Here is a 27,008-nt window from a genome sequence, read left to right as displayed (position 1 = left end):
GAGAACCTTGAAAGGCTAATGAAAATCATGATGCGCAGTAGACAGGGGCGCGCAGAGGCGGGCGTGGGTGAGGGGCAGAGTGGGGCGAGCGGGTGGGGTGGGGGAGAAGATGGGAAAACAGCAGGGCGCGCACCTCCGGCCCGCGCTTTACAGTGTCTGTCCATCTCAGTTCCTTTGCTTTTCTAATTTCGGAGGAGGAAAGCGAAGCTAGGGGGCTGGGGGCCGCGAAGGGAGGGGTGAGGAGGGCTGGGGGTGCCAGGGCCTAGTGGCAGCGCGAGGTGTGGCCGTGCGCAGCGGGGGTGGGCGCGGGGCGCAGTCGGTGCGGGGCGGGCCGCGGCGGCGGGAGGGGAGAGGCGGGCTCCGCCGGCACACGCCGCCCCTGGCAGGGGGCCGAGCGCGCGAGGAGCCGCTGCCGCCGCTCGGGGTCGCCTGCAGCCCCAGATTCCGGAGCGCTCGGCAGGCATGGCAGCCACCTCGGTGCCGAGCCCCGCGGCCAGCTAGGGGCGGCCCCCTGGCCCAGCCCGTCGGATCCCGCTTGACTCTGCGCCCTGGGAACGCGTCGCCTCCCAGCCGGAGGTGAGAAGCTAGGAGGACGCGGTCCCCCAGTGGGGACCTCAGGCCCGAGCAAGGCGGAGCGAGCGGGGGTTGGGGGGCTGTGAGAGCCAGGCCTGGGTGGGTGGATGTCGGAGGACCCGGGTGGAGATCTCTTGCAGCCAGGAACTGGGATCCATTCCCCCCCCACGCCCCAGCCCCCACGTCCCGTCGCGCTCGCCGTTCAGCGCTGTCCACATCCCTATGGATCCCTCCACCTGGATCGCGATCGCAGCCCTGGCCGTTCCCGCGCCGTGGCCACGCTCACTGCTGCCAGTCCTTTGGCCTCTTTCTCGAAGACCTGGCTAGTGGGTTCCTGCCTCCAGTCCCTTCGTCGCTCATCCCTTCCTCGCCCCCGCCCTTCCACTCCCCACCCCGGGAGTCCCTCTCCTTCTCTGGCTCCTGTCACTTGGAACCGGTATCAGTGCCGCTATCTCTATGTCAAGCCACTTCCCAGCTAGTGCCATCCCACAGGTGTCTACACGTCTGGCCGTTCATCCGTCCGTCCCTCCCGAGGCCGGAACTGACCATGCCCAGCGGCTGCCGCTGCCTAAATCTCGTGTGCCTGCTGTGCATCCTGGGGGCAACCAGCCAGCCTGCCGGAGGTGAGCGTGCCCCAGGGATTGGGTCCTGGCTCTCCTCAGCCGTCCTCGCTGGCACGTTGACCTCTGCCGGCTAGAGACAGCACTGCAGCCGCCCCGTGCCATCGGGCTGGTGAGATCTAGGTGCTCTCTTTGGGATGGGACGCTCATGGTGCCCATGAGTTGAATCCGTCTGACTACTGAAACCTCTGTTAAGTCTCGCGCCTGGGAAGCCAGACTCGGACCCAGACTCACGACCATGACACCAATCTCTTTCAGCGGATGACTGCAGCTCCCACTGTGACCTGGCCCACGGCTGCTGCGCTCCTGACGGCTCCTGCAGGTACTTCACCTGCACACATGCCTCAAATCCTTTACTCCCCACTTTTCGGTCCTCCACACCCAAGGTCAAAAACCTGCAACAGTATCTAGGTGCCTAAGCCCCTATCGCTTGTTTTAACACAACAAAATGACCAGTGCCCTCCCTTCCCAGTATCTCATTTTGCCTCTCACTTAAGAGCTTGCATATCCAACTTTTTATTCTCTCGTGGGCTTCTGTCCCTCAAGATGACCATAGAGACACCTGAAGCTTTAGGTGTCTAGAGTTTAGGGACTGAGAGCCACAGGAAAGAGGAAATGGAAGAGAAGGGCTGCCAGGGGGAGGATGGCTGTTTCTTGGAGAATTCTACCATTGACTCACCTCGGCCGACTGGGCAAATTCTGTGGCAGAGAAGGGTTTGGACATGAGAAGGGAGCCGACCAGGGCAGATATTTGGCATGGAGCTGGGGTACATGAGACTAGACATCCTTGGTGGGCTTATAAAAAATAAGTCGCTGGGCAGTGGCACCTTTAATCCCAACACTTGGGAGGCAGAGGCAAAGCAATCTTTGAGTTTGAGGCTAGCCTGATCTACAGAGTGAGAGTTCTAGGACTGCCACGGCTACAAGGAGGTACCCTGTCTCTAAAAACAAAACAAAACAAAACAACAACCAAAAAATCATAGACCTGGTGTGTTGACACATACCTGTGATTTTAGTGATTGTGAAGTGATGCTGGAAAGATCAGGATTCCAGGCTAGCCTTGTCTACTCGAGACAAAAAAACAAAATATCCACTCCACAACAAAACAACCCAGCCACTCCTTCCAGAGTCTGAAGGGAAGAAGGTCCTGAAGACCTCAGAAGGTCACTCACTCAAATGTGCATAACCAGACACCCCAGGGATGGCACCAGGGGCTTTACAGACATTGTTTTATTTAAGAAATACTCTTCAAGGGAGGCATTCTCTCAGTGTTCGGGTGAGAAAACAGATTATGGAAGGCTAGACAAAATGTAGGTGCTGAACTTGAACACTGTGGTCTGTCTGATTGCTTCAGTGTCCATCTGTCCAGCCCTGCACCTACCTGGGGTTGATCTGCTTTTCCTTTGGGGCGGTTGTATATCCCACTAGTTTCTAGTATCTCTGGTTCTACTTTACACACACACACAAATGCACAGATACATGCACATACACACACATGAACGCACAGACCCATGCACACGCACACACACACACGCACCCTAATGCTGTGCTTTCCCCACCAGGTGTGATCCAGGCTGGGAGGGGCTGCACTGTGAGCGCTGCGTGAAGATGCCTGGCTGCCAGCATGGTACCTGCCACCAGCCCTGGCAGTGCATCTGCCACAGTGGCTGGGCAGGAAAGTTCTGTGACAAAGGTAGGGTGGATGTCTATTGGCTGTAGAGCCCATGCGTTCTAGAATGTCCATGAACATTTACTATTTACTGAGAACCTGCTGTGTCATGTTCAAATCCTCAAATATTCTTCCTTATCTGACCCTTCCTTGGTGTGTGAAAGTATTTTCAACATCTCCCCTTGATGTGACTAAAGATTGTATGCATTTTTTTAGATTTTTTTTTATGTACATAGGTGGTTTGTCTGTATGTATGCCTTCAGATGGGAAGAGGGGATCAGATTGTGAGCTGCCATGTAGGTGCTGGGAATTGAACTTAGGACTTCTGGAAGAGTAGCTAGTATTCTCTTAACTGCTGAGACATCTCTTCAACCCCAAATTGTACCCATTTTAAACATGATGATACTATGGTCCACAGAAAAGCTGTAACTTGTCTAAGGTCAGTTTGACCCAGACTACCAGAGCCAAGACCAGGGGTTTTGAGAACATGACTTCAGTATACTTTTCCCCAGCTACTGGCCAGGGGTAGGTCTGAAGTATGAGCCATATTCACAGAGCTTTGGATCTAGACCATGTGGGTCCTGGGGACCAAATATGAGGGCATCTTCTTACCTCCTCTCCAGATGAACACATCTGTACCTCACAGTCACCCTGCCAGAATGGAGGCCAGTGTGTATATGACGGGGGTGGTGAGTACCACTGTGTGTGCCTGCCAGGCTTTCATGGACGTGGCTGTGAGCGCAAGGCTGGACCTTGTGAGCAGGCAGGGTGAGTGCTGGACCCTGGGGAAGCTAGACTAGAATCTGAAAGAAGCAGTAGAGTGGGAGGACTATCAGACCCGTGCAGGGATATCTCAGGATAAAAACCTCACTTTGACAGTGTGCCTGGTTCATATGCTCAACCTTTTTGTACCCGAGCTATTTCTTCTCCGCAAATGGTGTTTTGGTGGAGGAGGGTGGCGTGGGAGGGGAGGCACCAAGGACTCCCTTTACTTTCTTACAAAAGCAGACATGATGCAGCCTTAAGAGCTAGCTGGCTCTTCTTGTGCTGATTATGAAACGTCCACAGGGCTGGACTTGCCCCACTTCCGCTACGGTCTAAGAGCCTTGGGGATAACAGGCAGCTCTGCTCTGAGCCAGGCCACGTGCTAGCTGCTTGACATTGGGTTCTCACATTTAACCCACACAATTTGGCTATTTTTATTCTCATTTTTAAAATAAGGTTATTTGAAACTCAGAGACAGAGACAGAGACAGAGGGAAAGTCAATGGTCGGACACTGAATGCTCTCTCTGGCTCCCGCCTCAGCTTCCCGTGCCGGAACGGAGGGCAGTGCCAGGACAACCAGGGTTTTGCCCTCAACTTCACATGCCGCTGCTTGGCAGGATTCATGGGAGCCCACTGCGAGGTCAATGTGGACGACTGTCTGATGCGACCTTGCGCTAACGGTGCCACGTGTATTGATGGCATAAACCGCTTCTCCTGCCTTTGTCCTGAGGGCTTCGCTGGACGCTTCTGCACCGTCAACCTAGATGACTGTGCCAGCCGCCCGTGTCAGAGAGGCGCCCGCTGCAGGGACCGTGTCCATGACTTTGACTGCCTGTGCCCCAGTGGCTATGGTGGCAAGACTTGTGAGCTTGTCTTACCTGCTCCAGACCCTGCCACAATGGGCACCCCACAAACGCCCACCTCAGCTGTAGTTGTACCTGCTACGGGGCCAGCCCCTCACAGTGCAGGGGCGGGCCTGCTAAGGATCTCAGTGAAGGAGGTGGTGCGGAGACAAGAGGCTGGGCTTGGTGAGTCTAGCCTAGTTGCCCTGGTGGTGTTTGGGTCCCTCACTGCTGCTCTGGTCCTGGCCACTGTGTTGCTGACCCTGAGGGCATGGCGCCGAGGCATATGCCCCACTGGGCCCTGTTGCTACCCAGCCCCACACTATGCCCCAGCTCGGCAGGATCAGGAGTGTCAGGTTAGCATGCTGCCAGCAGGGTTCCCTCTGTCACCAGACCTGCCCCCTGAGCCTGGTAAGACCACAGCGCTGTGATGGAAGGGGCTTCCTAGCCGCCTTCCTTACCTCCTTCACACCTCAGACTCACCAGCCCTCGGCTTTGGTACACCCATCCAGGGGACTTCAGCCTCACACCAGAAATACTATTTTTTTAAAACACAGAATGTAAGATAGGAATTTTATCAAATAAAATTATGAAAAAGCAAGTGGGCTTCTGTGGAAGAGAAACTGGCCCAGAATTCTGAGTAAAAAGGCCCATGGTGGGCTGGTTCTGGGGAAGTCTCGGCCTTTGACCCCCCCCCCCCAGGAGTGGTTTTCATGAGGAAGCCAGGGTGCTGTGTCCCCTCTGAGGACGTGGAGGAGAGGTAGAAGCAGAGGAGACTGTAAACCAGCAGCCCTGGTGGGAAGGAGCACACATCCCAGCAGGAGGCTCAGTGGGTTCCCTGCTGGCTGCTCTGCAGGAGCTTCTGGAACAGTGAATGGGGCTGGTTGCCCAGGACTGAGGGGGAGTCCAGTTCCACCACCCTCCCGGCTTGGAGCACCAGCACCCGGTCAGAGTTGAGGATCGTGTTGAGCCTGTGGGGGGAGAAGTCCATCAGTGAGGGTGAAGTACAAAGCCCTAAAGAGAAAGCAGACCTCATCTCCTTCCAGGTCCCTCCAGACGGCACAGGCCTGTACCCCACAGGCTTGAGTTCCTGGGTCTGTGCTATGGGAAGAACCATAGTGTCTCTCTAGATGTGCTACCGAGGGCCTTGATCCCCTGCCTAGTCAAGGCTGTCTCTGGGGGTCTAATCTCCCTGAGGTCTAGGTCTGTACTGTCCCCGAGGAGTCTCACACCTGTGGGCAATGGTCAGCACTGTCTTGTTGGCGAAGCGTTTGCAGATGGTTTGCTGGAGCAGCTGGTCTGTCTTCTGGTCCACACTTGCTGTGGCCTCGTCAATGCACAGGATCTGGACAGTAAGCAGCAGGGAGGGGAAGGAACAGGGAGACTGTAACCTACCCACAGTTCCCGCCTTCAGCAGGGGAGACTGTAACCCACCCACGGCTCCCGCCTTCAGCTCTGCCCTGAGACCTCCACCTCCTCCTCCCACACTCTCGGGGAGGTCTCTTACTTTAGCATCTGTGAGAAGAGCTCTGGCCAGACACAGCAGCTGCCTCTGCCCTAGGGACAAGTTCCGGCCCCTTTCGCCCAGCTCTCCATCCAGGCCGCCTGTAAGCAGGACACCTGCATTGCCAGTGGCCATTCTTTGCTTCTCGCCTGCCCTTCCGGTGAGCCCGGGACTCACCCATGGCGACGGCCACCTCACTCAGGTGGCACTGTTCTAGGGCTTGCCACAGGGCCCTGTCCTCGTGGAGGCCCTGGGGGTCCAGGTTCTCTCGGACAGTCCCACTGAACAAGAAAGGCTCCTGGGGGATGACAGCCAGCTGAGATCTGGGGAGCAAGGACATGGGGGTCAGGCTGGACTCCAAATTTACCTACACGGCCTGACACTCCTAAGGAGATCTGGGGAGGAGAACCCTCTGCTTCCCACCCTGTGTCCACCAAGTCCTCAGTGAGTCAGCCCATACCTAGGACAGCATGGTACAGTGAGGAGCACCACAGAGACCAAAGGCCTAGACCCTGGCCAGAGGGATTACACTTCACTGAGGCATTCAAAGCCAGAGAACAAATGGCTGAACTGTGGTACTGACCATCACAGCTTTGGAGGGAGGGTGGGAGGGGCAGGACAGGGGCAGACAAGTGCCCTTGGCTGCGGTCGGAGCTTCCTTCCCCTTTCCATGTGGTGGAACTGAGAGAAAGTGGTACTAAGGAAAACTGGGAGTGGGTGAGGCACACACAGCTCAGATGAGATCACTTGTACAACTGACCCAGACCTCAGGCTGTCCCGTAGACTGCCTGCCAAGCCTGGGCCTGGGGGCTCATGGCATCTGGGAATACAGTTCCTAGAGGCTCTGATTTAGAAGGCAACGGCTAGTGTCTGGAGCAGAACACATATTCTGAGAACTTCGGAAGGGCACCCAACCTGGGACAAGGAAGATCCAATGAGCATCAGCTGTGCTGGTGGCCACAGCTTACCTGTCCTCACCTGGCTACCTCCTCTCCCCTGTCTGCCCATTGGCCCTGGCTGTCTGACACCTTCCTAGAGGACTACCCTCCTCCGTCCTCCCAAATCTCCTGACCCCAGACCTGAGCTCGGCCAGCTCCAGCTGGCTGGTGTCCACACCGTCCAGGAGCACTCGCCCTCCACTGGGCTCCAGCAGCCGGAAGAGTACCAGAAACAGGGAAGACTTGCCGGAGCCTGTGCGGCCCACGATGCCCAGCTTCTCTCCAGGCTCCACGCGGAAGGTCACCCCGTCTAGGGCATGTGGCAGCCCTGGCCGGTACACCAGCACCACGTCCTGGAACTCCACACTTCCCTGGGTCAGCCAGCTGATGCGCTGGTGGGGTGACTGTGGGACAAGGTGAAGGGGAAATGAGGGTGACGACAAGGTTGGAGGATGGAAGGAGATGAGTGAGGAACGGCCGGAATGAGAGCAAAGGCGGAGGAAACAGGTCGGGGTGATGAGAAAGGACACAGGGAGAAGACGGCCAGGAGCCAAAGGCAAAGGACTGGGAGGACTGGACGCTCCATGTCTGGCAGGGGTGGCAGAACAGATGTACCTGCAGTGGCTGGCCATGGGGCTCCTGGGGAATGTCACAGGAGTATTCCTCCAGTCGCTCAACGCTCACCATCATGGCTTCTGTCTGTGTGAAGCTGCTCACCAGGCCCGAGAGCAGGCCCGTCAAAGACAGGGCATAAGACAGCACAAGGCCCACCAGCCCTGCGGAGAGGAGTACCAGCTGCTAGGGACCCTGGATACTGAGAAGTGTCTTGGGGGAGAATCCCAGCTTTGGACTGTGGGTCTTCAAGGGTGGAGGAGCGGGCCTATGGCGGAACCCGGGCCAGGGGTGGGGAAGGCCAGCTGGAGTATGTCTGGAGAAGGAGGCCATGAGGGGCGGCAGGCAGATAGCTAAGGTGGGATGGCGGCCGAGCAGAAGGGCTGTGGATGGGAGCGAGGGAAGGATGACATCTGGGTCGTCCCAGACCCACCACTCCCTGTGGCTTCCTTAGCACTGAGAGTGATGGTGGCATTGATGAAGCATCCTCACAGGGAGCACTGGGGTAGGAGGTAATGGTAGGATGGGGTGGGGGTTAGGGAGACATGTGGGGTGGGGGGTCTGGAACGATGATACGAAGTGACTTGCTCCTAAAGTAAGGGTGATGGGTCTCAGGACGGCACCTGGGTTGGCGAGGCCCTGCTGGTGCTGCACCAGGGCAATGCCCGCAATGGCGCTGACCACCGCTGCCCCCATGAGCTGCAGTCGGATGTCCAGCCACTGCATCGTGGCACAGGAAGCGAACTGGCACCTCTGGTTCAGTTCCAGGAGTCGCTGGTTCTCCTCCTCAAACCTGGAGGAGCCCGGCAAGGAAGGCAAGCCAGCTGTATGGATGTCGCTCCTTCCCTGTGACGTGCGTCCTTCCCAGAAGCTGACCTACGCGTCCACCCGGCCCACCTTACTCTCTTCTGATGTGTACACTTCCCGAGTGTCCTCCCTGTCTTCTGAAGAAGACTGGACTCCTTCACTTGTACTCCCTGGTTTGTATGTTCTCCGTCACCTCGCCCCATCCCCGCCCTGGACGCTGGCTGGGAGATGTACCTGTAAGTGGCCCCTGCAGCCCGGAGCACAGGGAGGCCTGCCAGGGTGTCAGCCAGGTGGGAGTAGAGCGGAGACAAGGTGAGGCTGCCCAGGCGCCGCAGCTCCCGGAAGGAGGCCCTGTAGTGGTACTGCACGCTGTAATAGATGAGGCTCAGGGGCGGCAGCAGGAGCAGCAGCCAGGGCAGACCGGAACCCAGGACAGCGAGGAGGCCCAGCAGGCCTACAGAATTGGCCAGCAGGATGTTGAGGAGGAAGGGCAGGCTGTCGTCCACACAGGCTACGTCTGAGGAGAAGCGGTTCAAGACCCGGCCCGAAGGTGTGGAGTCATAGAAAGTCACTGGTGCCTGGAGAAGGGAGGTGGTGGGCAGGGTCAACGGCTGACCAAAAAGAGCTGGTGCACAGCCGGGTGTGGGGTGAGGTAGGAAAGATGGCCTGCAGTAGGAAAAAGAATAATGTGGGCTGGACTGTTGGCTCAGAGGTTAAGAACATCGTCTGCTCTTCCAGAGGTCCTGAGTTCAATTCCCAGCAACCACAGGGTGGCTCACAACCATCTAATGGGATCTGATGCCCGCTTCTAGCCTGCAGGCGTACGTGCAGGCAGAACGCTGTATACATAATAATAAATAAATAAATCAAAAAAAAAAAAAAGAAGAAGAATGTATCCCCGATGTTGGGCGGTGGAGGGATTGGTAGAGAACTATCTATTGACAGGACAGAACTATTGGAGAGAACTATCTCGCGGTGGGAAAGACTAGTTGCTCAGGTCACGGCGACCGTACAAGACCTACTAAACATTCACTACCCTCCAGGTCAGACATGCAAAGGGCCAATCTTTCTCCACAAGATGGACACTTTAGGCCATCAGCAAGTGAGACTTAGACGTCTGGAGGAAAGCTCTGCCTGGAACGGACTCGGGTTCTGAGCCTGGCCGTGTAGGTGCAGGTGTATGATCCCAGCGTCCGGGGTGAAGGGGGGAGATTTAGTTCAAGGTCATCGTCATGGCAACGAGAAACCCTACCTCAAAAGCACAAATCAAAGCAAAACCAAGCGAAATCTTGGGTGGAGTTAGGCTTCCACTTGAGCCCTAGGCCTGCTGCTTGTTCCAGCAAGGAGTGGGTTTCCCTCTCCAAGATCCCTGATCCTTGTCTTAAAAATGGGGACGACAGGAACTTTCTACTCTAGGGAGTTCTCACTTTTCTGTAACAAATCTATGCTCACTCTGCTTAGGAAAGTGTGGGGACAGTTGGGGTTGGTGGCATCTGCTTTTAATCCTAGCAGTTGGGAAGCAAAGGGAAGGAGATTTCTGGGAGTTCAAGGCCAGCCTGGTCTATATAGCAAGTTCCTGGACAGCCAGTTACATGGTGAGACCTCGTCTTAAAAAAACAAGCAGAAAGTAAGGACAACAATGGCACTCGGTCTCACCAGGCTGAAGTGGGCTGTGCGGCCAAGGGCTTGCCGCTTAGACTACTGTTGGGAGTTACAGCTTCAAATACAGCGTGTTCCCCCATCTTCCCTGTCTGTGTCTTCATCTGCATTTACTGTGGAAACAGTCCTAGGTGAGGCAGGAGACTAAGTCCAATGACTTGGAAGTCACACTTAGGAGAACTTAGTTCCCTCCCAGCCTAGTGTCCCCTCCTTGGCTCATTCGGGAGAGGGACACTAGTGGGTGGCTGCTCCCGGGCAGCAGCAGGGAGATACAAACAGTGGCGGGCTTGTGGACTGTTCTTTCACAGATCTGGATTCGGCGAGGCCATCTCAATGCCCAGAGCTTCGGTTCCCTCGCTGTAAAATGGGTGAGGGCACCTCACAGGATTACTGTGAGATTATAACGGGTAAACAAAGGGCGTGGATATAATAACCGCTAAATGAGCCTGGGTGTGGCGGTGCACACCAATAATCCCACCACTCAGGAGGCAGAGGCAGGAGGACTGAGTGTTGGAGGTACTGAGAGCCTGTGGCTAGTGAATAAATTAAGTAACAATTAACTGAGCACTTAGCAGGTGCAGGCAGTACCTTAAACACTTTCTGTAAGTCAATCAACTCAACCTTACATATATGAGAAGCAAAGGACAGAATACACATATACAAGCAAAGGATAGAATGCAAGATAGTTTACTTTCTTTTTAAGGCAAGGTCTCACAGGCTGCCTTTGAGCTCACTATGTAGCCCAGGCTGGCTCCAAACTCAAGAGGTTCCTGCCTCAGCCTTCCAAGGGCTGGGCTTATAGGTGTGCACCACCATGCCTGACAAGAGCGCATCTTTGAAATAGCTCTAAATTAAAATTGTCAACAATTAGGATTAAAAATACATGCACAAAGCCAGGTGTAGTAGCACTCGGAGGCGGAGAGGCAGGCATGTCTCTGAGTTCAAGGCCACCCTGGTCTACATAGTGAGTTCTGGGACAGCCAGAGCCACATAATAAGATCCTGTCTCGAAAACAATGATGCATGCACAAGAAATACAAAATTTAAAACATGCATGCACATAAAACAGGCATTCTGCAACAAAAAGGTAACAGATGAAATACACTTAGTTATTAATTAACAGATTAAATACTCTTAATAAGGTTGCTTATCAAGGAAGAAAAGGGAAACCGGGAACAGTACAGACATGAAAGAAACTAAAGAACACAAGGAGAAAACAGGCCTTGCATGACTTACAAAGTCGAGCCTTAGCAACTCAAGTCCAAGATGAACTCTAAGGAATGTTCTCTTACTTGCCCTGTTTATAGAGGACAAGCTACAGGCTTCAACCATCAGATCCAACCCCAGGCAGATACTTGGCTCCGTAGCTTCTGGGTCTGAGATTATCACGGGCAGCCTGTCTGTCAGGGCTCCTGTGTGGACTGGGAATGTGGGATGCAGGCGAGGCAGGAGAGGCAGACAAGCTGGGGCTATCCTGCACCCACCAGGCCCTTACCATGAGGAGTCGATGCAGTAGGCGGTGGTGTAGGCTGGCGGCTGCTTGAAGGGCGCCTGCTGCAAAGAGCACAGCCCGGAGAAGGGTGCAGAGGGAGTTGACCCCAGCGATGGTTGCGTACACGATGAGGTAGAAGCGGACGTCTGAGGAGCCATTGGAAGCAGCTTTGTGCAGTGGGACGCTGAGCCGTGGGGAGGAGATTGCAGGTAGCCAAGGAAGGGCTGCTCAGGGCGCCCCTCTGTTCTCTAGGGCCACCTTTTCCCACCCTCTAAGATATATAGCTCCAAGCCTGTCCTTCCTCCTCACCCCCATCCCCACCCAGAGGCTACTGGAGAGCACCAGGCCTGCTCTCAGCCTCAGACACTCACTAGAGGCTCCCAGGGGAGAACATGAGCAGCTGTGGGGAGAAGAGTCCTGTGGAGCCTGCGCTGGAGGAAGCTGGACCCTCCTCAGAGCCATTCCTGGCTGCCTTCAGCTGAGAGAGCCAGTGAGCGAGCCACCAATCAGCACCGTTGCGCGTGGCTGGACAGAGAGGGGAAGGGACAGGATGCGGAGACTCATCTGCTTGGCTCTACCCAAACAGCCACACTCTCAGCCCTCCGCTGAGCCGTCCCTCCTCTGTACTCCGCCCTGGGCCTCCGTATCATCCCAGGAACCTTGATCCTTCCTACTGTACATGTCCCTAGACCTATCACCCTTCAGCTCTGTGGACCACGTGACCAGTTTTGTAGAATGGAACTTGCCTGGATGGCACATGAAAAGGGTAACCATGGAAACCAGTCGTGGTGGTGCACGCCTGTAATTTCTATACTCAGAAACTGAGACTGGGGGATTGCAAATTCAGGCCAACCAAACCAGCCTGAGATGCACGGTGAAACCCTGAGGACTCCGATGGGTGCTGGAGAGCTGGCTCAGCAGTCAAGGGCATGCGCTGCTCTTGCAGAGGACCCAGGTTCAATTCTCAATACCCACATGACTGTTCGCAACCACCTATAACTCCAGTTCCAAAGGATCCATGTCGTCTTTTGAACTAGGTGTACCAAGCACGTACATAGTACACAGACATACATGCAGGCAAAACACTCATACATAAAATGAGTAATGTTTTAAATTAAAAAACAGGACTATGGTAGAACACTACGTCTAGCTGACCCGTAGAACCCGAAAACTGGGGTGTCCTTTTGTCCCAGCTGCTGTCTAGGCTTGGGAAGGTTCAGAGCTTTGTGGGGATTTCTACAAGGTGACTGTGGTCAGGGGCACCTGGACAGCATGGCTGAGGAGCCATTGGGTGCAGGCGGGTAGGTTAGGAACTTCCGGGGAGCGTCTCACCTTGCATGAGGAGCAGGGAGATGAGGATGGCGGAGGCCAGACCGCTGCCCATGGCCCTCCAGTATGCTCGGTAGACATGCAGGGCCACAGCGCCCTCGCCTTTGCTCTCCTCCTGCACTAGGCGACCGGATGTGTTCGGCTCCGCCCCCGGCTCCTCTGTGGTTCTCTCCAGGTCGTGTACAGACGGGGACTGGCCTGGGAGAGTCAGGAAGGCCTCAGAGGGATTATGCTTGAAATATGAGTGCTTTACCAGAGCAGGCAGACTTTTCCATAGTGTGCTGGAGAAAAGCGAGATTGGGGAGGGCTCCACGGCACAGCCTCTGATATGCACAGGCAAGGCTTGGCTTTGACTCCCAGGACTTTGAGGGGAAACAAATCCCAAAGACACAACCAACTTTCCCCGTGTGTGGTGGCATACACCTGTCATCTCAGTACTCAGTAGGACTGTGTGTTTGAGGCCAGCCTGGGCTGTATGATAAGATCGGCTCCCACCTTTGGGCCATACCTGAGTCAGTCACTTGTTCCTTCTCAGCCCAGGCTGTGGGGACAGCTTGTACCAATGGCAGAATCTCAGAGGGAGGTCCTGGCCGGTAGCAGGGGAGGAGGCTGTTACAGGTCTACTTTATGCCGTTGTAAATATGTCTGCAATCCCACCTTCCCCTCTCTGGCCATCCTCCCGGCCTACCCGAATGGACTCATTAGGTGCACGGCTGTGAGTCTAGCCAGCGGAAGTTCCAAGGAGAGGCATGGCTACAGGTCAGCAAGCCACCACCGCCTGCACTGTGTCACCTAGCACTCCTGCACTGCCTTTTCTCAAGTTCTAGCTCACTTCCCGACCTTCCAGCTGGGCTTCACTTTTTCCTGTGGCTTTGCTGAGAGCTCTGCAGGTGGCCACGCCCCTCTGGATAATAAGATGTCAGAGCTTAGTCGCTCTTTTCTTTACAAGATTGTTCCTGTAGGTCACTGCTCACTTCTGTGAAGCTACGTGACTGTTCTCCAAGTTCCCAGGCAGCTAGGTTCTCAGGGCTCAGGAACACTGTCACACGCTCCCCTTCCCCCATCTCCTGTTTCCTCACGCTGATTCTGTGGGGGCCGGCAGAGCTGAGATGCACTCAGGCCATGTGTGGAGGGGTGGCAGGATCGGCTCTGTATGTGACACTCTATCTGTCCTTCTACTGCACCAGGGCAAGTGTTTTCTCCACCGCATTACCTGTTTGGACCAGGCGCCCGGCCTCCATCAAGAGCACCACGTCAGCCCTCTCCAGGTACTCAGTGCGGTGGGTGCACAGCAGCCGGGTGGTGTGGCTCAGCACTCCCAGGATGCACCTGTGTAACAGGTGGTTGGCCACATCTGCATCCACAGCGGCCAGAGGGTCATCAAGGAGATAGAGTGCTTTCTCCTAGACAGAATGGACAGTGCACCATGACCCACGTCCTCTGGCTGGGCTTAGAGACTCTCCTAGACCCAAATGTCAGGGCAACCAGAACAGAAAGGCTCGAACAACTCCTCAATGGCAGGAAGAGGATGAGACATGAGGGTAGACTTCCTACCCACTGAGTGTGAAGTCACAGACGTGCGTCTGCTGCTTTGCTGGGCCCCAGTGCCCCAGGCCTTTATTTTTGCCTTGAACCTGAAAACGGGGTAGGGTGGCCAGTGACTAGGAACATGGAGTGGCTGGAGGGAGAAACCAAACACAGGGAAATATTCCTAGCCCTGACTCAGCAAGCCCTCCCAGCACTGGAGCACCTCCCTGACCTACCCGCCTACCAGCACCTGTCCCTTCACTCCTTTAACTCACCTGGTAGACAGCGCGGGCAAGTGCAATCCGGGCCCTCTGTCCGCCGCTGAGGGTCACACCCTTCTCTCCAACCTCTGTCTGGTCTCCAGCAGGCAGGATCTGAAGGAATAGATACTCAGTGGTTAGCAAACTCCCCACACTCTGTCTCCTGTCCCTTTGTAGGAAAAAGGTAATGTGGAGATCCAAAGGCCTTATAAGCTTGAGACTGTACTTCGGTCTGGGACAGGTGATTCAGAGGAGATAAGACAGATTCCAATACAGACGGCTACTGAACAATGAATGTCTTCCAGGCTGTGGTGGTTTAAATTAGAAAGGCCCCAGTCTCATTAGTCTGAATGCGTGGTCCTCAGCTGGTAGAACTGTTTAGGAAGGATCAGGAGGTGTGGCCTTGTTGGAGGAGGTGTGTCACGGCAGTCTTTGTTTTTCCGTTAGCTCTCTTTGCTTTGTGATTATTGTCTCAAGATGTGAGCTTTCAGCTACTACTCCACCACATGCCTGTCTGCTTGCTGCCATGCTTCCTGCCACCATGGCTAGTCCCCAATAAACTCTTCTTCCGTAAGGTTATGGTGTTTTATCATAGCAATGGGAAAGTAACTAAGGCACAGGAATCATCTTGTTTGAAGCCAGGAAGATCTTATAAAGATTGCGTTATTTGCTCTTACAGATGGGACCAAAGCGTAGGTAGGTGAGTCACCTTGCCTATAGGATATGAAGCAAATGATAAAGGGACACAAGGTGTTCCTTGATCAAAATCAAAGGCCCTTCTGCCCAAGCAAGTTTCATATTTATCTGGGTAGTCCAATGGTGACCATGGTCCTAGAGGAGACATGGGGGTTGGCTGAGAATCTACAGGAAAAACTGATTTATCTCTGATGCTTTCAGAACCTGGCTTGCATGTATGGGGCAATTTAATGGGCTTGGCAGCTTTCTTAAGTATTCTAAACAAGACCTTGACTCTTCTGGATCTTCCTAGTTAGGTAGGGTTGGAAGCCTCAGGGCTCTTCTAGCTGCTGTGAGCAATGCTCTCCCCATCCTCCTGTGAGCCTTAGAGGGAAGTGAGGACCAAGCAGCTGAACACTCTAGGAGACCCAAAGGCTGACTGCTTGCCTTAGGTGAGTGACACCTGTGCAGAAGCCCTTTCCAGAGAAGCAAGTCAAGTAGGAGTGTTAGGGACATACAGAGGAGCAGGCAGGTGAGGGTGTCAAGCCAGGTACTCACGCTGAGATCATCATTGAGGGCACAGGCCTCCAGAACCTCCCTGTACAGCTGGGCATCAAATGTCTTCCCAAAGAGGATGTTGTCTCGGATGGTAGCACACTGGATCCAGGGTTCCTGGGTGGCCAGTCCAAAACCTTTGGACAGGTCTGACACTGACACCCACCCACACAGCCTGCAAAAAGTCAAGGCAGCATGGGGACTAGTTCCTTGTTGGGCCCTTCCATGCCCAGGCCCAGTCTCCCAGTAGCATCCACAGATGTAGCTGACAGCCTCTAAGGTCAAGGGGCCTAGCTGTAGGCTCACTATGGATTGGAGGCCGTTCTTTGGTTCCAGCCTGGCAACTGTCCCATAGTTACACTGTGGAACTCAGGTGCGGCTCATCCTCACCTGAGAACATGGCCTCCCTCAATTCTTCACTGTCTCTGGACTTCTTCCCTATGTAGGCAGGCTTTCAGAAGGGAAAGCTGACGGCAGACTCGAATTTTCTTCTTGTTCTGACTCTATGACCCTGTCAGTGCATTGGTTCTCAATCCGTGGGTCACGGCCCTTTTGGAATCAGACATCTTTCACAGAGGTCGCCAAAGACCATCAGAAACTACAGATATTTATACTACGGTGCCCAACAGTAGCAACGGCAGAATTACAGGTATGATGCAGCAATGAGAATGATTTTATAACTGTGGTCACCACGTCATGAGGACCTGTATTAAAGAGCTGCTGCATTAGGAAGGCTGAGATGCCCTGTTCTAGTACAGCGCTGGTCTCCCGGCTACATTCATTTAGCTAGTTTTATCTTGTTTTCTGACACAGGCTCTCGTGTATCCCTGTGCAGGCACGGATGACGGAAACTCCTTATCCTCTTGCCTCCGTCTCCTGAGTGCTGAGAGTGCAGACTTACAGTACTGCGGCCAGTTTTATGTTGTACTACGGATCAGACTCAAGGCTGTGGTTCGTGTCAGGCAAGTGCCCTACTAATTAAGCTGCACCCTAGCCCTGATTTACTTTATCCACCACCCCATCTCCAGACTGAAACCTCCCTAGAAAGGGCTGAATTTTACCCTTTTCAGTACAAGTGTTGTCCCTCCCCCAGCCCCACCACTTACCCAGTACATTCTCACATACAGCAGGGACCTAGTAAACGGCTACCAAGGAGTGAAACCAAAGACAGGGGTACACTGAACATTCATTACCTGTGGAGCTCCCCAGTGATGGCGGCCAGCAGCGAACTCTTCCCACAGCCCACCTTTCCCACAATGCCCACCAGCATACCCTGCAAGGAAGCAACACGGTAAGCACCGCCTGATTGCAGAGGAAGGGCAGCCCCCAACTGATGCTTCTCTGGGCCTCAGTTAGGTCTTCAGAGAAAGATTTCTCCCCACCGCACGTCGTGTGTGTGTGCCCCAGTGCCCACCTGAATCTACCCCAGGACAGCTGCAAGCTTTATTCTCAATTGCATGGCCTGTGAGGGAGACAGGCCTGCCAGAGAGAAGAGGAAAGTATTTAGGAACTCCTGAGGTGTGCTGAGGCAGCCATGGGAAGAGGGATTCCTGTCTCTGGGGGCACTGGGCTGGGTTACATTTCCCAACACAGTGGGCCAAAGGCAGTGCTCTGCAAAGCGCCCTTTCCTGAGACCTGCAACTTAAAGCCTTCTGCTCTTCCTTCATTCTTAGCTGTGATGTACATTCACAGCTATTTCCTGCCTCGAGAAGAAAACTTACAAATGTTCAGGGCTCTTACCAGCCTTGTCCATGATGCCCGAACTATGCAGGGCTGGCCTGTCTGCGAGTGGGCACCAGGCAGGTCTATGACTGCTCTGGGAGTGAGGGATCAGGTCTCGGGTAGCTTTGTCCTTGCTGGCTAAAGCCGACAAGCGGGAAGACTGACTGCAGTCACACTGCTGCTCAGCGCAGAGCCCACAGGCAGTGTGAGGCAAGCACGCAGAGAGGGAGGCCAAGAGTGCTGCAAGTTGAGGCCTGGCTGGACAGCTTCTAAGAGCAGTATTCCTGCTCTGGACTCTGATTCATCCATGTGTTCTTATTGCAGTCTTGTTTGCTTAGGCTAGCTCCAGTGGGTTTCTATGACTCCTATCTACCTACTTATATAAAACCCCCGACACATTGGTAAAATTCCTTTGAAGAATTCCAGCCTTGTCTTGCCCAAACTAAGAATAAAAACAAAACATTTAACAAAAGCCAGAAACATGAGCCAAACGTGGCAGAGGCGATCCAGCCATTGCTGGAGAGCCCGGGGTTGAGATGTGGGGCAAAGGGTGGGACAAAGGTCAGGAGTCAAGACTCAGAACCAGGGTGAAGAAGGCTCACCAACCTGGTAGGGATGTTCCCACTCTAAGTCCTTGGACTACATATGCCATGCCAGAAGCTGCAAGGCATGGCTGTTTTCATCAGACTAAATGGGGGACCACCTACGCTGCTTGGAAAAGTCCTTGAAAGGGGCTGCTGCACCTGTCTCCCACGTTTCCAGGATGAAATGATGGTGGACAAGCCCAGGGGTCTGTTCTGACCCTTCAGCTGGAAAGGGACACTCCAAGGGGAAGCAGAGGCCCCTGTGGGCTAGGTGGGTGTGAACTGCCTAGAGAGAGGTGTGAGCAGTGTAAGGTGGTGAGGAGGAGTGAGGTGCGCACATAAGGGGTCAGGCTGGAACCCACACGCCAAGCCCTACCCCCACCCCAGTAGAGCTGCATTAGTCCTTGTGTCTGGATCTGGGCATCCTGCTTATCTGGGATATCTCCCAGGGTGTTTGTCCCACAAACCTTTTTCACTTGGAGGTGACTGATGAAGGTCTTCTGGCTTGCTCCAATTGGGTCCCAGGAGAACAGGGCTTCGTGCAGCTCCAGTGCTGTGGAGGGCTCTGTGGGGGGATCTAAGCAGAGAAGGCACCACTCACCCTTTGTTCCTCACCTACCACTCATCTGCTGGAATGCAAAGGTCCCAGCAGTAGCATGTCACCAGGTCACCTGTCCCTCATCTACCTGCCCAGAGCTGATTCAGCCTGAGTCTGTTGTGTGTAGATTTTGTCCTGACTTCTCTGAAAACATCCATGCATAGTGTCCAACAGGCTAGGGCTGGAGAGATGATCATTGGCTGTGAGCACTCTTCCAGAGGACCCCAGTTTAGTTCCCAGGCTTCACATCTAAGGCTCACACTTGTTAACTTATTTCCAAGGGATCCAATGCCCTCTCTGGGTATCTGCACACATGTGGTGCACATACACACACACACACACACACACACACACACACACACACACACACAGGCACACACACACAAAACAAGTCTTAAAACAACACACAAGGATCATACCCCCTCCTTACCATGGGTTCTGCCCTCTAGCCTCCCTTACCAGGGCTGTAGTAGGCCTCAGGGCTGTAGCTTGGAAGGTCAAGGAAACGCTGGATCCGGTCCAGGGATACTTTGGATTCCAAGAGACCATTGATCACCCAGGGGAAGTTGTTCAGAGGAAGAATAAGCATGCGCACAAGTGCCAGTGCTGTGAACACCTGAGTGGAGGTGAAGGTGGGGCATAACCTGAGTCTTGCTCCTGGGTTACCCCTGTGACACGTGTATAGAGGCAAAACCAGGATGGCAGCAGACTTGAGGGGCTGGCTGGGCTACCCTGGGTTAGAAATGGCAGACGTGGCCACTCTGAGCGTCCTGGCAATCCTAAATGCTCCATAAGGAATGCTGATTGCTGTTTTTGATGCTGGTGACAGACCCAGTGCCTCATACTTGGTAAGCACTGGCTCTGATGTGGAGCTACACATGAACTCCCAAACTTCTCTTGATAAGTACGGCCTAGGTCACTCAGAGACTTCCTTATAATCTCTGAGGGAGAACAAAAGTCACTAACCCTGGCCAGACCCAAAACTAGATTTTGGATTCCCCCACCCCAAAGGCCTCTTCAACAGCCTAATCCCAGTTAGATGGCAGCTTGGGTTATTCAGAGAGACCTTGTTTTAAAAAAAGAAAGGAAGGAAGGAAGGAAGGAAGGAAGGAAGGAAGGAAGGAAGAAAGAAAGAGGAAAAAAAAGCACTTCTCCATAAAAGGACTTAATCCCAAGTCTGGGCCTGAATGGAAGTCGAAGATAAAGGGAGAGGAAGAAAGAAATTCCTTTATAAACATACAGAGCTTTATATCAAAGATAATAATAATAAAAAAATCCTTCAGAGAATACCCTCTTATCTGGGAAAGGACAAGGTAGCCAGGGGTCCTCTTTCTCCCCTACCCCCAGCTAACACTAAAGTCCTGAGCCCACATTTCTTCCCCATTATAGTCCCTCCCCATTTCTTCCTAGGCCCTCTTCCTCTATGCTGGCTAGTTTTATGTCAGTTTGACACACGCTAGAGACATCAGAGAGGAGAAAGCTCAACTGAGAAAATGTCTCCATATGATCAGCCTGTAGGCAAGCCCATAGGTCATTTTCTTAATTAGTGACTGATGGAGGAGGGCCAGGTCATTGTGGGTGGAGTCACCCCTGGGCTGGTGGTCCTGGGTTCTATAAGAAAGCAGGCTGAGCAAACCACGAGGAGCAAGCCAGTAAGCAGCACCCCTCCATGGCCTCTGCATCTGCCCCTGCCTCCAGGTCCCTGCCCTGACTGAGTTTCTGTTCTCATGGCTTTGGATAATGAACTGTTGTATGGAACCGTGAGTGAATCAACCCTTTCCTCTCCCCTTGCTTTGGCTGCCCCTCCTTAGCTCTTACCTTGGTGGCTGTGAGCTGGTGCCCCATGAGGACGTAGGTGATGAAGATGGCGATGCAGATAACCACAGGCAGAGCAGCCCAGAGGTACACACAAGCTGCATCCAGGTATTTGATGACGCGGAGTCGTCTCAGCTCTTGAGTGCGGCAAGCCTTCACCCGGTCCCCCAGAGCCTGCTCCCACCTGAAGAACTTGATGACTCGGATGCCACTGAGCAGCTCTGTCATGAGCTGGAGATGGGGACAGAAGGGTGGCGTGGCGTTGAGACACGGCTCACACTCCTTCCCTGCCTGCTGCTTGGTGGGACCCCCCCTCATCTGGCTGAAGGACCCCAGCAGCCGCCCACCTTAACCCGCGCATCTTTGTGTTGTAGCATCTCCTGGTTGCTGGCCATGATTCGTGTGGCAATCACTTTGTTGACAGGTACCAGCAGCAGTGCCAGGACCAGCCCAGCCAGGAAGGCCAGGCCCACCTGCTGGTACAGCAGGTAGAGAGTGATGGCCAGCTGCAGAGGCAGGCCCCAGGCCTCGTGGAAGCTGCCAGCAAAGTTCAGCAGCCTCTCGGAGTCAGTGCCTAGAAGGTTCAGGACCTCCCCGGTTGGAGGGCGGCTAGGCCCAAGCTTCAAGGCTTTGCGGTAGAGGATGCTCAGCACAGCCACCCGTGCCTGAAGAGTCACTTTCCGTACCTCATACCCATATTGATTCTGTAGCACGGCGCTTATCACAGCCCCGCTGGCCAATCCCAGGACATAGAGCAGGCCGCGGCTTAGAGGCTCTCGCCCTTCCTCCAGAAAGCCCACCAGTAAGGAGAGCAGCAGAGGCCCAGAGAATCCCAGCATGGTCCCCACCATCTTCAACAGTCCAAGGGCCAGGTAGCAACATCCAAAGGCCCCATACAGGGCCCTCCACAGTCGGGCCCCCTCCTTCCAGTGTGCTTGGAAGGCTCGGGCCAGGTAGGCAGGATGCAGCCTGCGGGGGAGGCGGCAAGTGTCCTGGGGCTGCCGGAGCTCTCCTCGGACTCCGCGAGCGAGCAAAGGAGCCAACCAGGCATAGGAAAAGCGTGACAGCCAACTCTCTCCATCTTCAGCGACCTCTGTTTCCTGACTCTCAGAGGACAGGAAGGGAGCGTGAGTCCAGGGCTCTCGCGGTCCCCCAGGAGCCGCCCAGCCCAACACATAGGCCAAGACTGCTGCCAGCTGCAGAATGAGAAGACATACGCGGCCCAGAGGTCCCGGGAGAAGCGGGGGCAGAAATGTACCTCGCTGGCAATGCCACAACAGGGTCAGTACCAGGGCTGGGGTTGGTAGGAAGGCTGCCAGAGCCAAGGCTAAGGGTCCACGGGGACGGCCACGAGGGGAATGAGCCAACGCCCACAGGGCCAGGCTGTGGGTGAACCAGCCCACAGCTGTCACACACCCTGCCAGCACCTCCAGCCATAGGGGCCCTGGGCGTGACCCTGGAGGCAAAACAACTGGAAGGAGATCTAGCAGCGGGAAGACTGAGAGAAGGAAGGAAGCGGCGAGTCGGAGGCGCCAGCCAGGATTGAGAGGTGGGATGTTATTGGTAGTCCTGAGAACAAAGAGAAGAAAAGAAAACAAGCCATCATGGTTGACACGGGGCTCAGACATGCCTGTCACCTCGAACAAGCTGGAGGAGGTATATTCCCTTTCTGGTCTGCACATGGCATCCCTGCCCTACTTTATCCCGGACCCCAAAGCCTCTCCTTGCAGGAAGCCTTCCTAGATTCCCCAATCCATTCTCTAATTTCCCCACAGGTTTTCTGATTCATTCTTTTGCCACAGGTACAAACAAGTCTGAGTTAAGGTTGTATGCACCTTGAAGATTCCAATTAAGAAAAACCGATGAATTTTACACAAAGATACACACTTTTTATAAAAAGGCTCCACAAGAAAGTACCTGAAAGTCATCTGAAGCCTCCTGAGGAGATGTTTACTTATCTGCAGCTCTCTTCCTCTCACAGGACAGCCGACATTTTACAAAGCCTCAGAATACTCTACTCCTGTCTCTTCCCTGATTGTAACAGGCCGTGTACGTCACTGTGTGACCTCTCAGCTCAAGAGGAACTTCTTTCAGTTCTGGCTATATCCTCTTAACATCAAAAATGTTTTTCACGAACAACCACCACAACAAAAAAAAAAAGGTTTATATTAAGAACCAAAAAACAAGCCGGGTGATGATGGTACATGCTTTTAATCCCAGCACTTGGGAGGCAGATGCAGGAGGATCTCTGAGTTTGAGTCCAGCCTGATCTACAGAGTGAGTTCCGGGATAGCCTGGGCTACACAGAGAAACCCTGGAGGGAAAAATCAAATACAGGGACTGGAGAGATGTCTCAGTAGTCAAGAGTACACACACACACACACACATACACACACACCCCTCACAATACACTTGAACAATGGAAACAGCTGTGGAGGTACACACCTTTAATCACAGCACTAGGGAGGCAGAAGCAAGTGGTCAGTTTGATCTCTGTGAGTTCAAGGTCAGCCTGGTCTACTTAGTAAGTTCTAGGCCAGCCAGGGCTACATAGTAAGATCCTGAAAGAAAAAAAAAAACTCAAATATCTCAAATATAGGCTAGGTATGGTGGAGTACATCCATAACATCAGCAGTTGGGAGATGAGTCAGGAGTACCATAAGCTCAAGCCAAAACTGGCTTATTTAATACCTCATCTCAACACCCTTCTCTCCTCAAAGAGAAACACAGGGTCAGCCATGATGGTAGATGCTTGTAATCCCAGGACCAGGTAGGGTGGAGATGCAAAGATCTCCATGGGTTGGGGTTCAGCCTGGTCTACATAGAGAGTTCCAGGCCAGCCAAGGCTACATAGCAAAGCTTTGTCTTAAAAAAAAAAATCAAAGAGAAAACAGTTTTATCAGTGACTATCAGAATGCATTTCTAAGTTCATAGAAAAGAAAACTGGACAGGTGGAGATGTTCTTGCAAAGGATCTGAGTTCAGTTCTGAGTACCCACATGACAGCTCACAACCCTCTGTAATGCCAGTTCCAGGGCACCCAATGCCATCTTTTACCAGACATGCATGTAGTACCTGTGTATACGTACAGGGGAACATTTATGCATAAAACTCTTACAGCATTAAAAAAAAAGAAATTGGGGCTAGAGAGACAGACTGATGAGCAGTTAAGAGCACTGGCTGCTCTTACAGAGGACCAAGAGGTTCAGTTCCCAGCCCCCACATGGTGGCTCATGGCTGTCTGAAACTCCAGTTCCAGGGGATTGGATGCCCTCCCCTCTGGCCTCCTCAGGCACTGCACCCACGTGGTGCACAGACATACATTCAGACAAAATCAATCAATCAATCAGTCGATCAAAAAACCTGAGGGTGAGGCTGGAGACATATTCCTTTAATCGTAGTACTCAGAAGGCAGAAGCAGGCAGATCTCCATGAGTTCTAGTCCTGGCATACAGAATGACACCCTATCTCAACAACATAAAACAACCCACCTGAGTCTGTTAGGCTCTTTGCCATGCTAAAAAAAAAAAAAAAGTTTAATTGTAAACTAAATACTTTAGTTCCTTTTGTTCTCCCTTGGTTTGAAATAGAATCTTAGTATGTGGCCCAGGCTGAAATCCTCCTTAGACTATATGCATGTGCCACTTTGCCTAGCTCTTTTTTGCCTTTTTTTTTTTTTTGGTTTTTTTTTTTAAGACAGGCTTTCTCTAAAACGCCCTGGCTGGCCTGAAACTCACTATGTAGACCAGGCTGGCCTTGGAGTCCCACTCTACAAGGTGGACTCATAAACATTTACCTGCCTCTACCTCCCAAGAACTGGGATTAAAGGTGCATTTCACATGCCTGGCCTGAGCAGGCTTGCTGTGGGTATCTGTGCTAACTTCTTCTAGACTTTTGCTTCATTCTGCAAAAGAGATGGAAGGACTAACCTGGCCATCCAAGAGCTAACTACGAAATCAAGGTGAGCATAGGACCAACACCTTACAACACAAAACCAAGTTAGTTGTAAGGTTTTGATGTAGTTCCTCTTCTCCCTACAGCTTCCCTTCAGCAGTCTGCATCGGCGTTTAGCCTAGGGACAGCAGGGCTTGGTACATGGAAATCATGAGCCACGCTGGCCCTATAACTTACACACAAGCTTCCTTCTTTAGCTAAAACGTTTATCTAAGTTTGCCTCCAATTCATGGCAGCTCTGTTCGGACATTTAAAACTTCTGCAAGAGAGATGCATTGGCAACTTAAAGGATATGCCAGGTGCCGAATTGTGTGTTTAAACGTCTTGGGTCATTAAACCCTCTCAAAACTGCGGAGACTCCGAGAAGGTAGGTGACTAGCTCAACCAAGTGCCAACAGTCAGCTTTATTCTGCCTCTGCCCCTACAGAGACCTTGCAATCCCAATGACATCTGGGAGAGATGGAAGTTGGTGTCGCTCTGCAGGTTTTACCCACCTTGGGGTGCCCAAGTGACAGGCACTGAGGACAGCGAGGAGCGCGTGGGGAAGGGCGCTGAGCACCAGCTGGGTGAAGCAGTGGCCCGTGGTGTCCCCTTCCCACAGCGGGAGCGGCCGCGCCGCGTCCGTGCCACACAGCTGGGCCAGGAGCCCCTCCATGGACACCTCGCCTAGGCGGAAGCCAAGAGTGACAGAGCTCGGGACCGAGTCCCCAGTTAAACCCCGCCCCCAAGCCGGGACCGCCCCTCGCTTCCGCCTCGAGCCAGAGCCCGCCCATTCTTGACGTACTTCCGGGGCTGGAGAGGAAGCCGCTGTACCCGGGGCAGGTCAGTTTCTATTACTGGGACTTACGCTGACGCTTCTGTCTCCTGCGTCTGGAAACCTGAGCACCTGAGCGCTGAGTTTTAATATCTCGAGTATTTGTGGGTGAGAAAGAACTTGCCCTCTAGCGGCAGGAAGTCCTGCTCGCCGGTTTTGTTTTTTTAAGCCATGGGGGTAATAATACTAACACTTGCGAGCCTCTGCGCGTGCGTGCAGCTCTCTGCTGTCCCGCGCCTCGGGGAGCTGTCGCCAGAGCGTGATGGTGTTTGCTCACACGTTTCTGTCATTTGGCTTGCTCAGTGACCCAGCCCTGTCCTTAGGCAAATTCATTTTTAAGACTCTGTCATGTGGAGCGCTCGCTCTCACCTATCGCATCCTAGATGACACATGAACAGCATTTCTAATGTTTAAGGAGCCGGAAAGCCAAGTGTGCCTGCCACGTCGAGGAATGCCTAATGACACATAACAAAAGGCTATTCCCGCATCCGAAGGCTACAAGATCTTGAAAGTATCCAATTTATTTGAACCTTGTTTTTTGTTTTTGTTTTGTTTTTTGGCTTTTTTTAAATTTATTTTTTATGATTGGGATAATAATACCAACCCAAGTATAGCGAAATTTGTATAAGTAATTTAAAATGTGCTTATTTCAAGGCCTGAAACGGTAGCTCAGAGATTTGGAAAAGTGCTTCCTGCTCTTGCAGAGGACCTGGATTTGATTTCCAGCACCCATGTTGGGAGATTCCAGCTCCAGGGATCCAAGGCCTTCTTGGCCTCTGTAAGCACCTGCACACACATACGTATACACTTTAAAAAGAATGTTCAGGTCAGGCGCTTTGCTTAGTCATTCCTAAATATTTCAGGGTAACTTTTGGTTATCCAGATAGATGTGGATTTGGATCCTGACCCACCAATGTTAACAGTGTGATGAGATTAGTTTCATTTTAGCCTTATGTTTGCAAAGCATACATTGGTACCTACTTCACAGGAGTGTTCAGTGTTGTGGGAATATTTTTTTTTCCAAAATATTTGCCTTCAGAAACTGAAGACCTTGCAGCCAGCTTAAAGATATGCCTTGAGAGATTTAAAATTATGTACCCGTCTTGTTTCCCTACTGTGTATATTCAATCTAAATTTATTTCAAAAAAATTTCTGGAAGAAGAAAGCCCTTATTCCTTTCACATGCCATGTTTTCTGATATACATACATACATACATACATACATCCTCCATTAGAGATTGACAGACATCACACACACACAACACACAGATAAAAGACAGATTAGACAACAGAGACAGAAGGTTCAGGGAAGCAGTAATACATATAGGAGAGGCATATCGTGTCCACACTGATTTACCATGGGCGAAGGTACACAAGAGTCCTGTGTATGGACTGACATTTAAATGGAAGGTATCTTTCTTGGCTGCCCATGACAAAAATCTCTCCTCAGTGTTATCAATGCATTCCACACATCCTATGTCAAATTCAGGAGTGGTTCTACCCATGCAAGGAATAAGAAGAAAGTTGCCAAGCTGGATTTAAGAAACAATGGGTTGTTTTCTTGAAAATTATTAAATTCGATCTTCCAAAATTACAAGAGAAAGATACATTGTCATGGGCTCGATGAACGTATAGCTCATCAGTTGGTTAAACTGGCTGGCCACAGAGCTCCTGGGATCTCCCTGTCTCTGTAGA

General features: G+C 52.9%; 2 protein-coding genes across 4 annotated transcripts; one reads left to right on the top strand and one right to left on the bottom strand.

Moving 5' to 3' along the window:
* Dlk2 (delta like non-canonical Notch ligand 2) lies at positions 1-5,071 on the top strand. 3 transcript variants are annotated; one of them, XM_028766583.1, is made up of 6 exons: positions 1-37; positions 1,066-1,196; positions 1,452-1,515; positions 2,756-2,886; positions 3,486-3,630; positions 4,169-5,071. In XM_028766583.1, exons 2-6 carry the CDS (start codon positions 1,121-1,123, stop codon positions 4,899-4,901), a joined length of 1,149 nt encoding a protein of 382 aa, XP_028622416.1. In that variant the 5' UTR covers positions 1-37; positions 1,066-1,120; the 3' UTR covers positions 4,902-5,071. The 3 variants fall into 3 exon arrangements, with proteins under 3 accessions (XP_028622416.1, XP_028622415.1, XP_028622418.1); XM_028766582.1 differs by lacking the exon at positions 1-37 and adding an exon at positions 443-576; XM_028766585.1 differs by lacking the exon at positions 1-37 and having other exon boundaries at positions 1,121-1,196; positions 2,756-2,877; positions 3,579-3,630; positions 4,169-4,901.
* Abcc10 (ATP binding cassette subfamily C member 10) lies at positions 5,030-25,154 on the bottom strand. The gene is made up of 21 exons (XM_028766581.1): positions 24,994-25,154; positions 20,894-22,115; positions 20,550-20,777; positions 19,191-19,347; positions 18,601-18,710; positions 17,021-17,100; positions 15,831-16,002; positions 14,613-14,711; positions 14,024-14,213; positions 13,319-13,396; positions 12,814-13,008; positions 11,853-12,006; positions 11,485-11,665; positions 8,566-8,909; positions 8,148-8,317; positions 7,528-7,688; positions 7,054-7,316; positions 6,152-6,297; positions 5,978-6,075; positions 5,703-5,815; positions 5,030-5,441 (listed from the first exon to the last, which is right to left on the bottom strand). Exons 1-21 carry the CDS (start codon positions 25,152-25,154, stop codon positions 5,297-5,299), a joined length of 4,467 nt encoding a protein of 1,488 aa, XP_028622414.1. The 3' UTR covers positions 5,030-5,296.
* Positions 25,155-27,008: the final 1,854 nt, after the last annotated feature.

The sequence above is a fragment of the Grammomys surdaster genome, unplaced genomic scaffold (assembly GCF_004785775.1).
Source record: "Grammomys surdaster isolate TR1022 unplaced genomic scaffold, NIH_TR_1.0 169, whole genome shotgun sequence".
In the NCBI taxonomy this organism is placed as follows: Eukaryota; Metazoa; Chordata; class Mammalia; order Rodentia; family Muridae; genus Grammomys; species Grammomys surdaster.
This window is presented reverse-complemented; position numbering and strand designations above follow the sequence as displayed.

Excerpts from the sequence above, each read along its gene's own strand:
- Dlk2 (XM_028766583.1), top strand. The coding sequence starts at position 1,121 with ATGCCCAGCGGCTGCCGCTGCCTAAATCTCGTGTGCCTGCTGTGCATC. Across the intron at positions 1,516-2,755 it reads GCTCCTGACGGCTCCTGCAG|GTGTGATCCAGGCTGGGAGG; the intron begins GTACTTCACCTG and ends TTTCCCCACCAG. Across the intron at positions 3,631-4,168 it reads GGACCTTGTGAGCAGGCAGG|CTTCCCGTGCCGGAACGGAG; the intron begins GTGAGTGCTGGA and ends CTCCCGCCTCAG.
- Abcc10 (XM_028766581.1), bottom strand. The coding sequence starts at position 25,154 with ATGGAGGGGCTCCTGGCCCAGCTGTGTGGCACGGACGCGGCGCGGCCG. Across the intron at positions 18,711-19,190 it reads TGAGGCCTACTACAGCCCTG|ATCCCCCCACAGAGCCCTCC; the intron begins GTAAGGGAGGCT and ends TTCTCTGCTTAG. Across the intron at positions 16,003-17,020 it reads ATCACTGGGGAGCTCCACAG|GCTGTGTGGGTGGGTGTCAG; the intron begins GTAATGAATGTT and ends GACTTTTTGCAG.